We start from the raw sequence: 12775 nt of genomic DNA, 5'->3' as shown, positions 1-12775 counted from the left end.
CCCTAACCCCTAACCCCTACCCCTAACCCCTAAACCCTAACCCCTAAACCCTAACCCCTAAACCCTAAACCCTAAACCCTTAGGGTTTAGGGTTTAGGGTTTAGGGTTTAGGGTTTTAGGGTTCTAGGGTTTTAGGGTTTTAGGGGTTTAGGGTTTAGGGTTTAGGGTTTTTTTTTTTTGGGAAAAAGGGACGGGACCCCAGGAAAAATTTATTCAAAAAAAAGAGATAAAAATACAACTACGAGGGGAATACCCCAAGAGAAAGAAATAAATGCATCCCGAGAAAATGTTTCGGGAAAACACATAGAAGAGGTCTAGTACTAGACATTAAAGAACCACCGAAAAAATCATAAGTCCACCAATGAAAGTAAACCATGAGAAAAATAGAGGTACGCCCCAAAGAAGCATAGACATGCCCAAAATGGAGATGTCCAACAGCAGCCCAATCTTCAAAACTGAAGCAGTCTCCAATAGTCCAACCCCAATTGAGCATATTAAAAAGAATTAGGCCCAAATAAACTTTACTCCAAGTGGACAAGAGGGTAGTATTAGGATTAAAAACCAATCCACTCTTAAGGTTGAGAAGGGCCCAAAGATTTATAACATGAGCCCTTTGTCCAAGCCCAGAACCATACTCCTCTAATCCAATACCAAATATGTCCATTATCCTCTCCTTCACGAACTCATCAATCCGAAGCCAGAACAAGACGCAACCAGCAATCGATGTCCGCAGCTTACCCGAAAATCTCCGAATCGAAAACCATTCCAAAAATCGAGCACAGTTACACAAGCCATCCCATCTTCGAATTCGACTATAAGCATCATTAGGGTTACCATCATCGAGCAAAGCCCTAACAAGCTTCCCCAAATCGGTGTCTTTGAGCATTTGATTCCACCTAAGAAAACCACCGATTGTAGATATTTCAAGCAATCCTCCAATATTAAAGATAATGGAGCCAATAAGTTTCATCTTGTCTAGCACAACAATCTTCTCCAAATCAACCAAAAATCCCCCTTTCCCAAGCAGCCAGCAGCTCCAGCAAGGATCCCGATTTGGAAATCCCCTACCTCGATTCCCATTACTACAAAGCCAACACCTTTTTATCACCAGAGATGAAACAAGCGCAGATAAGGAGAGGCCAAGAATCCACTAAGGCGACCTATAGCTGTTATTTGGCATCCAAAAAATTGGACACCAAGCTTCATCTTTCAACAATAAAGTCTTTATTTTTAAATTGAATCTGGTAACAGTGAAGAGATAATCCTTGATGATGCAGCATAGGATAGATGGTGGCTGCATCATATGATCACACTTATTTTGACACAGACCACCCTTTTGCCGCCCGATTGAATACCAAAATTGAGAAACCTTGATGTGTCCAGCAATCATAACAGGGCAGATGACTACCACATCCACATGAAAGATACAAACAACCAACCAATCCTTAGGCTCAAAAAAAGAACACCAACACCTCCAAATCCCAAGAAACGAAACCAAATCTAAAAGAAAATCAAAAAGGCATTCTCTTCTAGACTTGGGGACACCAAGGAACCAGTATATACCCGCCCCCTTCACCCAGAATATGCACAAAATCATATAGTCAACCCTGTACACCTTTAAGTAATGACTCCAAATAATCCTCCAAACCTCCAAAAGAACCGCCTTATCTCTCCATTTCAAATTCAAGGTATAACCTATCTCCTCTACCCTCCGTCCCCTTATTACTTCATCCCATATACCACCCCCGTACCCCAACAAGACCAATTCCGATTGTGTAAGTATCTGTAATTTGTAACCCAACCTGAAGCATAAGATAAGTTACAACCAATAAGACCCCTTTTATCACCAGAAATACAGGGAACCAAACAAGGATTCCAACTGTAGTCAAGAAAAGTCATAAGACTAGGATTATAAGTGAAGGAGATACTCAAAACCACCCACCTTCCTCTCATATCAAAAAAAGAACTAATACTTTCCCAATACCCCCAGAAAGAATCCAACTCTAAAAGAAAACCAAAAAACCATTTCCTTTTAGAATTGGTGACACCAAGCAACTCAAAAAACTCACCCCCCCCCCCCTATAAAAATTGTATATATGTATCCACCAGACCCTCCAAGCAACCTCTATTTTCCACTTATATAAACATTGCCAGTCCCTACACACTAAACATCCCCTGTGCACCAAAATAGAGAAATCCCAATGGATCAACCAATCCTCCAGAATAACCTCCTTATGTCTCCCAAACAAGTTCAAGGATTTACCTATCTCCTCTACCCTGCACTCCCTTGTAACATCAGCCCAGAAACCCAACCCAAGAATCCCAAGAGCAGAAATTAAAATGTACCTGCAAGAAATTAATTGGACCCTTCCCCCCCCCCCAATAGTACCCATGTGTATCCCAAGTGTATCCCAAAGCACCCCCCGAATAGAACCCACCCCAAAGGATCTCATAAGATTTAAAGATTCCCACTCTAACAATACTCTCAAAAGAAAGCTTCCTCATAACGAACTTTTCCATCACAGGAAGGGAAACGCTCATGGGCCAGAGAGGGAGAGTAAGGCAAGAACAATAACCATCACCAATAGAAATCATACTAGTCAACATCACCTGAACCCTAAACCATCTGAGAAGCACTCCAAACCAAAAAACCACCAGGCTCCAGAGAATGTACATCATATCAGACATAAGTGGAAGTAGCAATAAACCCATCATCCCCCATCTTAAGGTTCCACATGGAAGCAGCCCTTCTCGTTTGAGAATTGTTTTTAACCTTCATACCCAGCAATCTTAATTTTACAGTCGAGATGATCTGCTTGGTCAATATAGTAGCAGACCTCTCCTTTCCATGATGTAATCTGAGATTACGCTCTTGCCAAATAAAGTAAACCATAGCAGCAACAATGAGTCTCTAAAAAATGCTCCAAATCGAATTATTGAAAGAATTAGAGCATATTTGCATCACAAAATCATCCCAGCTCATATTATTTGTCTTTGATATTCTCTGAAGATCACCAATACCCCCAAATTCCGCCAGAATATTCCAAATCTCTTTTACATACTGACAAGTGATAAAAATATGATTATGCGACTCCAACCCATCTTTGCACATTACACATTGAGGGTCTATGTCCAAGGACCACGACCCAATTCTGTCTTTTGTTCTTAATCTGTTCCTAATCGCAAGCCATAAAATAAAAGCATGCCTAGGAACCCCATGAGAGAACCAAACCAAACTGGCCCAATTCACCGGACTCTCCTCAGCTCTGATATCCTTCCAAACAGTAGCAATACTAAACTCAGAAGGAACACCCTTCTTGTTTTTCCACCAAACTTTATCTCTGGTTCCCTCAATAAGATTAGGCAAATATAATTGAAGAATTTCCCCATACTTGTTCCATATCTCCATAGGCCATGACCATAAACCATCAATGACAACATCTCTGACCTTCAACTTCAGATCCATCCTTGCAGAGTAGATAAAGGGTTTAGGGTTTTGGGTTTAGGGTTTAGGGTTTTAGGGTTTTAGGGTTTTAGGGTTTAGGGTTTAGGGTTTAGGGATATTTGCACAAGCACTGAGTATACTGGCAAAGCACACCTCATCAGGTGCAATCCCATCTGATCTCATTCTCTGAAACATGCTGAAGGCATCCTCTTCTTCTTCTTCCTGCACAAACCCAACTATCATTACATTCCAAGAAACATTATCTCGATTTTCTATCATGTCAAACTGTTTTCTGGCATCATATAGACAGCTGGCTTTTGCATACATATCTACCAATGCATTTCCCACAAATAAATTCGCATCAAACTTGTTTTTGATAGCAAGTGAATGCAAATGTTTCCCTATTTAGACACTTCTCAAAAAAGCACATGCGCTCAAAACACTGGTATAAGTAAATTCATCAGGTTGGAAGCCAGAACATCTCATGTTTATAAATAGATGAATCACCTCGTCAACATTTTTATTTTGCGCATAACCCCCGAGCATTGTGTTCCACAAAACAATATTTTTCTCATCTAAAGCATCAAAGACACTCCTTGCAGAATCCATTTCTTGACACTTTGCATACATATTGATTAAGGAACTTCCCACATAAACATTGGAACATAACCCTTGTTTGATTGCTTGAGAATGAACTTGAGAACCACAATCTAGATCAAATGTAATAGCAATAGCACTCAAAACACTTCCTAGAGTGGATCTTGTGGGTTTAACCCCAGATCTAGTCATACCTTGGAAATAATCAATAGCTACATTGTGAGAACCTTCACGAGCATGCCCTGAGATCATGACATTCCATGCAACAACATTTGGATTGGGCATTTGGTTGAACAAATGGCGTGCATCGTCAAGATGTCCCGATTCCAGGCATGCGCTTATGATAGTTACAAATGCTACTTGGTCTGGTATATGGCCCAGTGGCAACATATCCTTAAATAATCTTAGAGCCTTTTCAAGAAAACCAACTTGAACATACCCGGCAATCATCGYCGTMCAAGAAACTGTATCAGAGCATACAGACCCATCAAATATCTCTCGTGCATCATCAACAAGGGCACATTTTGYATACATGTCAATAAGTGATCCTTCACAAAATGAATTACATATGAACCCTGTTTTGATAACATGACAATGCACCACTTTACCCAACACAATGTCAGTCAATCTAGCACAAACCGATAAAACAACGGCATAGGTGAATTGATTTGGATACACCCCATAAATTTGCATAGCGCCGAATATGTGTTTAACATCTTCTAACATTCCATACCTTGAGTGCATCGATAAAATTGAGTTCCAAGCCCGTGTATCTTTTTGTTCCAACTGCTTGAAAGCTTTTTGAGCAAAGTCCATGTTGCCGCATTTCGCATGCAAATCAACAATGGCATTGCCAAGTTTTCCTTTTGAATCAAATCCAAGTAGCAAACTTTGAGCATGAATGAGGTTAACGGCTCTGGAGGCTTGTACGACTGTTTGAGGCGATTCATCAAACAACCTATGGGATTGAACTTGTTTGCAGTATTGCAAACACACCGTCAGAAGACGAGAGTATGCTTGTTGCCCATGAATCATAATGGGTTGTCGGATTCGAAGCTCATGGGTTACTTGCTGCAAATTTCGCACACCACGGCTRCAAAAAGTTCATTTGGTTGGTTTGATGTATGCTCTTTTGCCACATATCACTCGTTAAGGTACTACCATGTGTTTTTGCTTCGTTTAATACTAGAGCTACAAAAGGCACGAAAACAATATGGGTTAAAGTTAAACTGAGGTGCTGCTTATGTGAAACAATGTACTGTTGTTTTACATTGTGAACCAAGCACATGTTAATCACTTATAATGTTCCATTTGAAAATTGCAGTTAAAAATTTCACAAAAGAATATGACGATATTGGAGTCAAAATAAAGGAATAAAATTCTCGTTTTTAAATTTTTATATGTGATTTAAGTATTTTATATTAAAAAATGTGGTGTTTTATTTTAGTTTGAAAAGTAAAGATTTATTATTTATATAGAATATAAGGAACTATCTACTTCCCTTATCGAAATTAGGTCAAACCCTTTTTTTACCATTTATAGGTTAAACTTTCATTTAGAATTAAAATTGGTTAGAGTTTTCGTATTTATTACAAAMTTATCACTTTGTTTCATAGCCTTTGATCAAAACCATTAAATGGTTGAGATTGGACCTCATGGTTCTCAACCTTTTAGGGATACATGATTAAGCCACCCACCCACCCCACTATACATCTATATACACACTTATGTGTGTGAGGAATGGTGTTTAATGTTATTCAGTGAGGTGTGGTTTAAAACATGTATAYCATAACATGTATTAGGCATTCCYAGAAAGACAAGTGACACGTTAATATTTTGGATTTTCAAAGTGACTATGACCTTCGTTTCAACATGCTGAAAATCACCTTTACTTGCTTGATACCACAGTTAGTGCAATATAATCATAATATAACATAACCACATAAGTTGAATTTTAACAAGCTTCAATGGTATATAATCAGCAAACAAATATACAAACGAAGTGTATAAATGATATTCCAAAGTCCAAACACAACAGTAGATGCAGATGAATAAGAATAACAGAAAGCTTAAATTTCAAACAGAACTACAGCAGCAGAACAGAAAGCTCCAAAATTCAAACTCAATCACCCTCCACCATGAAACACAAGTCCAAACATAAGCAATATCAAAAAAAAAAATTGTCAATAATTCCAAACAAAGTCCCTCAAGACATCAAGAAATGAACAATAAATTTGTACAAATTCATCCAAAAAGTTTGTGATACAAAACATATAAAATCAGAAGAAGCATCCATAAAATGAATACCCTATAAATTTATGTAACTATATTTTTAACATTCTAATCATGATAAAGTTAAATACTTTAGATCAAGCAACCCGTAAACAAAACTCGTAACCTTCAGGTTTGATCGAATAAGGAGTAGTATGCTGTGAAGCAACAAGACGAATCTGAGATCTCAATTCTGGATTAGGGTTTTCTGGATACAAGAAATAGAACACCAAACCATTGCTATTCCAGAAGCCAAATCAAGCCCCTTGGTGGGGGTTTTTCTTCGAATCGAAGCCAGTCAAAACCTTGGTTGCATTTTTCTTTGAATGGAAGCCAATTTGTTGCATTTTTTCAAATCCCGGAAGTCAAAACCCTGTGTTTTATTTGGATTTGAGGTTGTAGTAGATGCCAAATAATTTGGTGCAAAACGATTAAGTGGTCAGAATGATAAAGAGGCTATGTATGATTTAGTGCATAATAATGACGGGTAAATGTTTTGAATGGGATGTCTATATGACATAAAATAACCATTTTAACCCTCTTTTATGACTTAATGTTTAATGAAATATGACCACTTGATAAATATTCTAAACTAACAAATTAACTTGCAAATATAAATTACAAAAAAATATAAACCATATATCACTTTGCAACATAACATACATCAATCAAAACATTTATATATAGTTCATCATAGGTCATAAAAATGGTATATCATAAATGAACAATGGAACTAATGGTCATGGATGCAAAGAAGAGCAAAAGAACTGGGGAAGAAAAAGGACTGGAACTGGGTTGAATAATGCCCTGTTGTAACATCTCATGTACCATTACCTCAATTTGATTTTTTTGGCTGTGGGCATATCTGTATGGACGAACTTTAATTGGGTTACTACCATCCAAAAGGGGTATAGCATGATCATGGGACCTTGTTGGTGGCAACCCGGATGGTGTGGCAAACACATCCTGAAACTCCGTCAAAAGAGTTTGCAATTCAGCGTTGAATTCGGAATCATCAGATTTGTGCACCATAGGATCGCTAACGAAACAGAAGAACAATATTTGATAAGACTCGGCTAGGGCTCCAGTGGTGTGCATTCTTTGAATGTGGTGGTACTGGGCAGGTTGAGGAAGGGAAACATTGTTACCATAGAGGGTAACGAAAGAGTTATCGTGATAAAATTTCATTGACAAGGCATTGAAGTCAGCGATACGGGGTCCTAAAGTTGCTAACCACGAGGCACCACGAACCAATTCTGCACCTGTAATAGGCAGAAGATAAACCGGTACATGTAAACGATGCCCTTGAATGACAACATGCAGATTGTCGACAAAGCCCTCAGCTGTGAGATTATTGCCATTGCCCACCATGACTTTGAAATTAGGAGAAGGTTGAATTGGCAATTTTAGACAATGAGCTAATCGAGGTTGGAAGAAATTATCAGAGCTCCCACTATCAAGGAGAATTTGAAGTTCCATTCCATTGATATACCCGGTAAAACGTAAGGTACCTTTGCTTTGATATCCCCGAATAGCGTTAAACGATAAATGATGGTCCGGTGGAGGAAAGGAAACAGGGGGCTCTTCTATAAAAGGAGGGTCAGATGAATGAGTAGTGGTAATAAAGTGAATGTCCTCATCATCTCCCATCAGTAAGAGCATTTGGCGATTTGGGCATTTATGCCCGAGGGAGAATTTTTCGTCGCAGGTATAGCACAGGCCCTTTTCACGGCGGATCTGCATTTCAGCTGGTGAAATACGTTTGATCGAAGGTTGTTTAGAGGTAGCGGTTATGGGTTTTGAAGGGGTCGGTAATAACGGCGGTAAGGGTGATTTTGTGGTGGCGAGAGGAGTAGTTGAGCGAGGAAAGGAAGCAGGGGTGTAAGGTTTACTTACCGGGATGGAAACATATTTTTCCTCAAAGAGTTTAGCCAGAGATACCGCTTTCGCCAAGGATTGTGGGCTTTGGGCGACCACATCCCGACGAATGTCGTTACGGTGCCCACTAATGAAGCAATCAAGCAAGGCCTCGGCACTAAGTCCTTGAATCTGATTAGCTAATGTTGTAAACTCCATGTAGAAATCAGCAACAGTGGTGGATTGTGTGAGCTTGAAGAGATTTGCACGAGGGCAATCAAACGGTGAAGGACCAAATTCCAATTCCAAGGCCGAACGAAAGGAAGCCCATGTAATGAAAGGTTTACCACGAGTATGTATTTGAAACCATGGCACCACACCTTTGTCAAGGTGAACGGCGGCTATTGTAATACCTTGAGCATCTGGTGTGCCATAATAATCAAAGAATTGCTCCGCCTTAAACAACCACTGCATTACCTCTGTCCTGTCAAAACGCGGAAAATCCAACTTGACATTACGGACCTGAAATGGTGGGTGAATGAGCTGTCCTTCACGCCCGCTAGAGTTTGCGAGAGCAGCTTCCAAACGAGCGATTTTAGCTGTATGCTCTGATCTTTGAGTGGTGTATTCTTCATGGCGTTTCTCCATTAGGTCAATCATTTTCTTGAAATCTGCTTGTATCTCCTTGAATCTTGTAGCCTCTGCCATAGAGAGGTATGGAATGAAAGCACCAATGTAATGACGAGTGAAATAAACACTAAGACAAATCGGGTTGCAAATACTTTATTAATTGATGAAGCTATCTGGATAAAACATCACAGTATGCTTTTAGGGAAAATAAAGGACAATTGTAGTGGTAAGCTTGAAATACAGAAGAAGAAGATAACAGAGAATTCTAGAAGGAGAGAGAGAGGTCTTTTTCCAATCGCTGCCTTATTCCTTGCACCCCACTGCACTATGTAGTACCTCCATCCACGTATTTTCTATTGGGCCTCCTGATTCGGTTACCTCTCCTGATGGGCTGTATGGAAGGATTTGCTGCCACGTGTCCCTCCCATTCCTCATTGCCGGTTGTAGCTTGTTCCCCACGTGATATTGTCGGTATTGGAATATTGGGAATCACAGTGTGCTAGAATTTATGTCCTCAAATAATGGTCACGAACATATGTTGTATATTAACAGCTAAACTAGAAAAACGACCTCAAATATTGTTCCCTCTTGCAATCTGTTTATCCAATGGCCACAACAAGTACTTCAATGTAGAATTTAGAACACAACATAAAAAACGTATACATGGCTATAAATACCTGCATCTATCACCAAAAGTCAGATTCAATAAGAAGGATTATAAAATTGATGGTATCGGTTAAGCTTAACCTACATAACCCAAGTCCTAACTACTAGAATCAATGTGGAAGAAAATGGAGTAATTGATCATCTGAACTAAGCAAAGAACTAAAAAAGTCATCACAACTGAAGTGGCAATTAGAAATGCATAAATCTGAAATTTAAGCTCATAAACAAAATCATACCGAACAAATAAACAATGATCAAGAGACTTCGGGTAACATAAAGTCAAAAGATATTTGATATTTAAGCTCATAAACAAATTAGTTTACAATGAAATAACAACAAAGGCAAAAATAGGCTTCATTTAAGAAATTCTTCCCACAAGACTTGCAATGTTAACATGGTGAGTTGCTCTTCTCTAGAACCATAGAACAATTCTTTTGTAAGAATAAGTTGTCATTGAGTTAATATCCTCAAACAGGTCAAGTCATCAATGCTTTATAATGTTGTAGTTTGGTGTTATAATGTGAGATAGCATACATATAGTAGGGGTGTTTTGGATTGCTATTTTTTAAAGTTATTTCAATCTAACATTATTGATAAGTTATTTTATGGTGTTTGGATAAAAAAAATGATTGTATCGGTGTCAAATCGGTAATAAGTTATTTTTGATAAGTTAATCCTTCCTGACTTATGAAAAACTGTTTATTAATAATTTACAATTTTAACCTTGTTTTATTTAACTCCGATTTGCTACAACATAAGTTAATAAGCACTTTTATAAAAAAGCATAGGTTGTTTTAAATAAGTAGTCCCAAACATCCCCTTAGTTTCGTTGAATGGTATCAAGACGTTAATGAAAAAGTAACACGAAGAATTGAGTGAGGCCTATTTAGGTCGTGTTATAAACGCCCTAGCTAAACCTATATAATTGTTTACAATGAAATTAGGGTACTTAATGTTAAGAGAGGTCCAAGATACAAAATTATTTGGGTTTTAGAATCATCAAGAGATATACTTTATTTGTCAAATAAGATTCACTTTTTCACGATTCAAAGACGACTTCTTAATGGAATTATTAAGAGGTAAACAAACAACCATAAAATAAACAAAGTTCTTTTAGGGTGACCAATATGAAAAAGAGTTTGTGTTAAATTTATTAAAATATACTATATGTTTAATAGTAAARTTATGAATTAATTCAAAAATAATTAATAATAARWCTATTARTTAAYTTTAAAATATATTATAGTTCTTRAAAATGTTAAGGGTTTATTAAATCTTTGCTCAGATTTTTCAGAGATCTTTGAGATCAACTAATATATCTGTTTCTATTGTAGTCTTCACTATTTAGAGTCTCTTTTTATCAACGATAACTAAATCAGTTCACTCATTTATAAAGTACATTTACTTGCAAATAGTGGTATGTTTTTAGTTACTTTCCCTCTTTACTTGATTTAGAAAATCAAGCTTTAAGTAATCACATTTACGCATATCAAGTTTGTAAAATTTCACATTCACAGGTAATTTTTATTCTTTTATTATGAGTAACTTATGATTTTGCAAAATAGTTGATGAAATCAAAAAATATTTCTTGTTCCTTTTTGCCCCTCCTTGTGTGGATTTTTGACACATGTTGTGTCTCCATTTCTAGACTTCCTTGGTGACCAGCTAGCATAAGTATAACATACTTTGTATAAAAGCATAGAGATTATAGGAGAAATTCATCTTTAACATTGCAATGATGCAAAGAGAAAGGGAAGCTTTGGTTCCAAGAAAAATCCTAAATTTAAGCAAGATATCCTAAAATCAATCGGTGGATCGGATGTTACTGTTTCTCCTCCCTTATCTTGGGAATGAAATACAGGATGCATGGTTTCCTCGACACTACTTGATTCATCAGAAGAAAAAGGATTTGTTGCGTTATCCGGATTAGCATTGATACTCACAAACGGGAATTCGGTTTCAACAAACACAACATCACGAGATTCAAAAAGAACTCCCATTTCCAAGTTATACAAGTTCCAACCTTTCTTTCCATTAGGATAACCCAAAAAAGCACATTTTCTACTTCGACCAACAAACGTATCTTTTTCTTCATTTCCAAGTTATACAAGTTCCAACCTTTCTTTCCATTAGGATAACCCAAAGACTCTAAAAAAAGTGATGCATGACCAAATAAGAGCTCGTAAGGTGTCTTCCCACCCAATATTGGCATAGGAGTAAGAATGCATTCCCCCCAGAATTGAAATGGGTAAATTGGCTTGAAAACGCAATTCCATTCAGCCCACCCATTTTGTTGCAATGTTCCAACCATAGATATTTGATATAAAATACACGCTCCTTAAAGTACTCATTTTTAAACAAGTTCGTTTTGTGCCATCATCACTACGGATAAATTTCACTTGTTTATTGAATTGTCTTTCAGTTAAGTCCAAAGAATTCTTAAGAATTTGGGGAACTTCATTTTTTCCTTTTAACAAGTAAATACAAACAGCACTAGAACAATCATCTATGAAAGTTAAAAAGTATGTAGCACCACAAAAAGTTGGTTCTCTGTAGGCACCCGAAAATCACAATATACTAAATCAAAAATATTGTTTGCTTTATCTTGACTAAGAACAAATGGAACCCAAGTTTGTTTTTCTCGAAAACAAACGTCACAATATTCATGTCCTTTTCCAACTTCAATACTTCCATTGGTTTGAGAAATCTCTTCTACAACTCGCATAGAGGGATGTCCTAACCTTCTGTGCCATAATTCTGCATTCCCAACTCCATCCATTTTGTGCACACGGATAGGAAGATCATCCTTTGCGACATATAGTCCCTTGTGTTCTTCACCCGGTCCAATCAGCATCTCGAAGTGCGGTCCTGTACAACACACATACAATCAGTGAATTTCAATATATCTCTTATCATGAGCCAATTGAGCAGGTAAGTTTTGGCACAAATAGAACATCTTTGAGAAGTAATTTTCCCAAAGAGGCAGTTCCTTCCTTTGTAGCTGTGACTTGTTCACCGGCATCCGCACAGGCCATGGAGGAATGTCTTGTAATTTAGTAAAGGACTCAACAACACCACTCATGTAGTGTGAAGCTCCCGTGTCAAATATCCATTGCAATTTTTTCTTACTGGACAAATGTGTGCTTGAGGCCGATTTGTGGGAATTCCATAAAGACTTTAAAGTTGCCCAGTCCTCACTACTCAGATTCTCTAATCCAGATTTGTCTTCATCTACAAGTCCAGCTCCAACGCCAGGTGCTTGAGCCGCATTTGCTCTTGCCATTCCTCTCTTGCCACGTCCTTGTTGCC

The 12775-nt window shown here is 37.8% G+C and overlaps 2 protein-coding genes across 2 annotated transcripts; both read right to left on the bottom strand.

Moving 5' to 3' along the window:
• Positions 1-3602: 3602 nt before the first annotated feature.
• On the bottom strand, positions 3603-5077 carry LOC112516746 (pentatricopeptide repeat-containing protein At3g09040, mitochondrial-like). Its single transcript, XM_025123959.1, has 2 exons — positions 4237-5077; positions 3603-3667 (listed from the first exon to the last, which is right to left on the bottom strand). The coding sequence occupies exons 1-2, from the start codon at positions 5075-5077 to the stop codon at positions 3603-3605; spliced, it is 906 nt and encodes a 301-aa protein (XP_024979727.1).
• Positions 5078-7027: 1950 nt separating this feature from the next.
• LOC112516745 lies at positions 7028-12320 on the bottom strand. The gene is made up of 3 exons (XM_025123958.1): positions 12120-12320; positions 9137-9299; positions 7028-8871 (listed from the first exon to the last, which is right to left on the bottom strand). Exons 1-3 carry the CDS (start codon positions 12318-12320, stop codon positions 7028-7030), a joined length of 2208 nt encoding a protein of 735 aa, XP_024979726.1.
• Between the last annotated feature and the right edge of the window lie 455 nt (positions 12321-12775).

This window comes from Cynara cardunculus, assembly GCF_001531365.2.
Source record: "Cynara cardunculus var. scolymus isolate 2C chromosome LG 8, CcrdV1, whole genome shotgun sequence".
Taxonomy (NCBI): Eukaryota; Viridiplantae; Streptophyta; class Magnoliopsida; order Asterales; family Asteraceae; genus Cynara; species Cynara cardunculus.
Note: the sequence above shows the minus strand (reverse complement) of the source record. Positions and strands in the feature narration are given on the sequence as shown.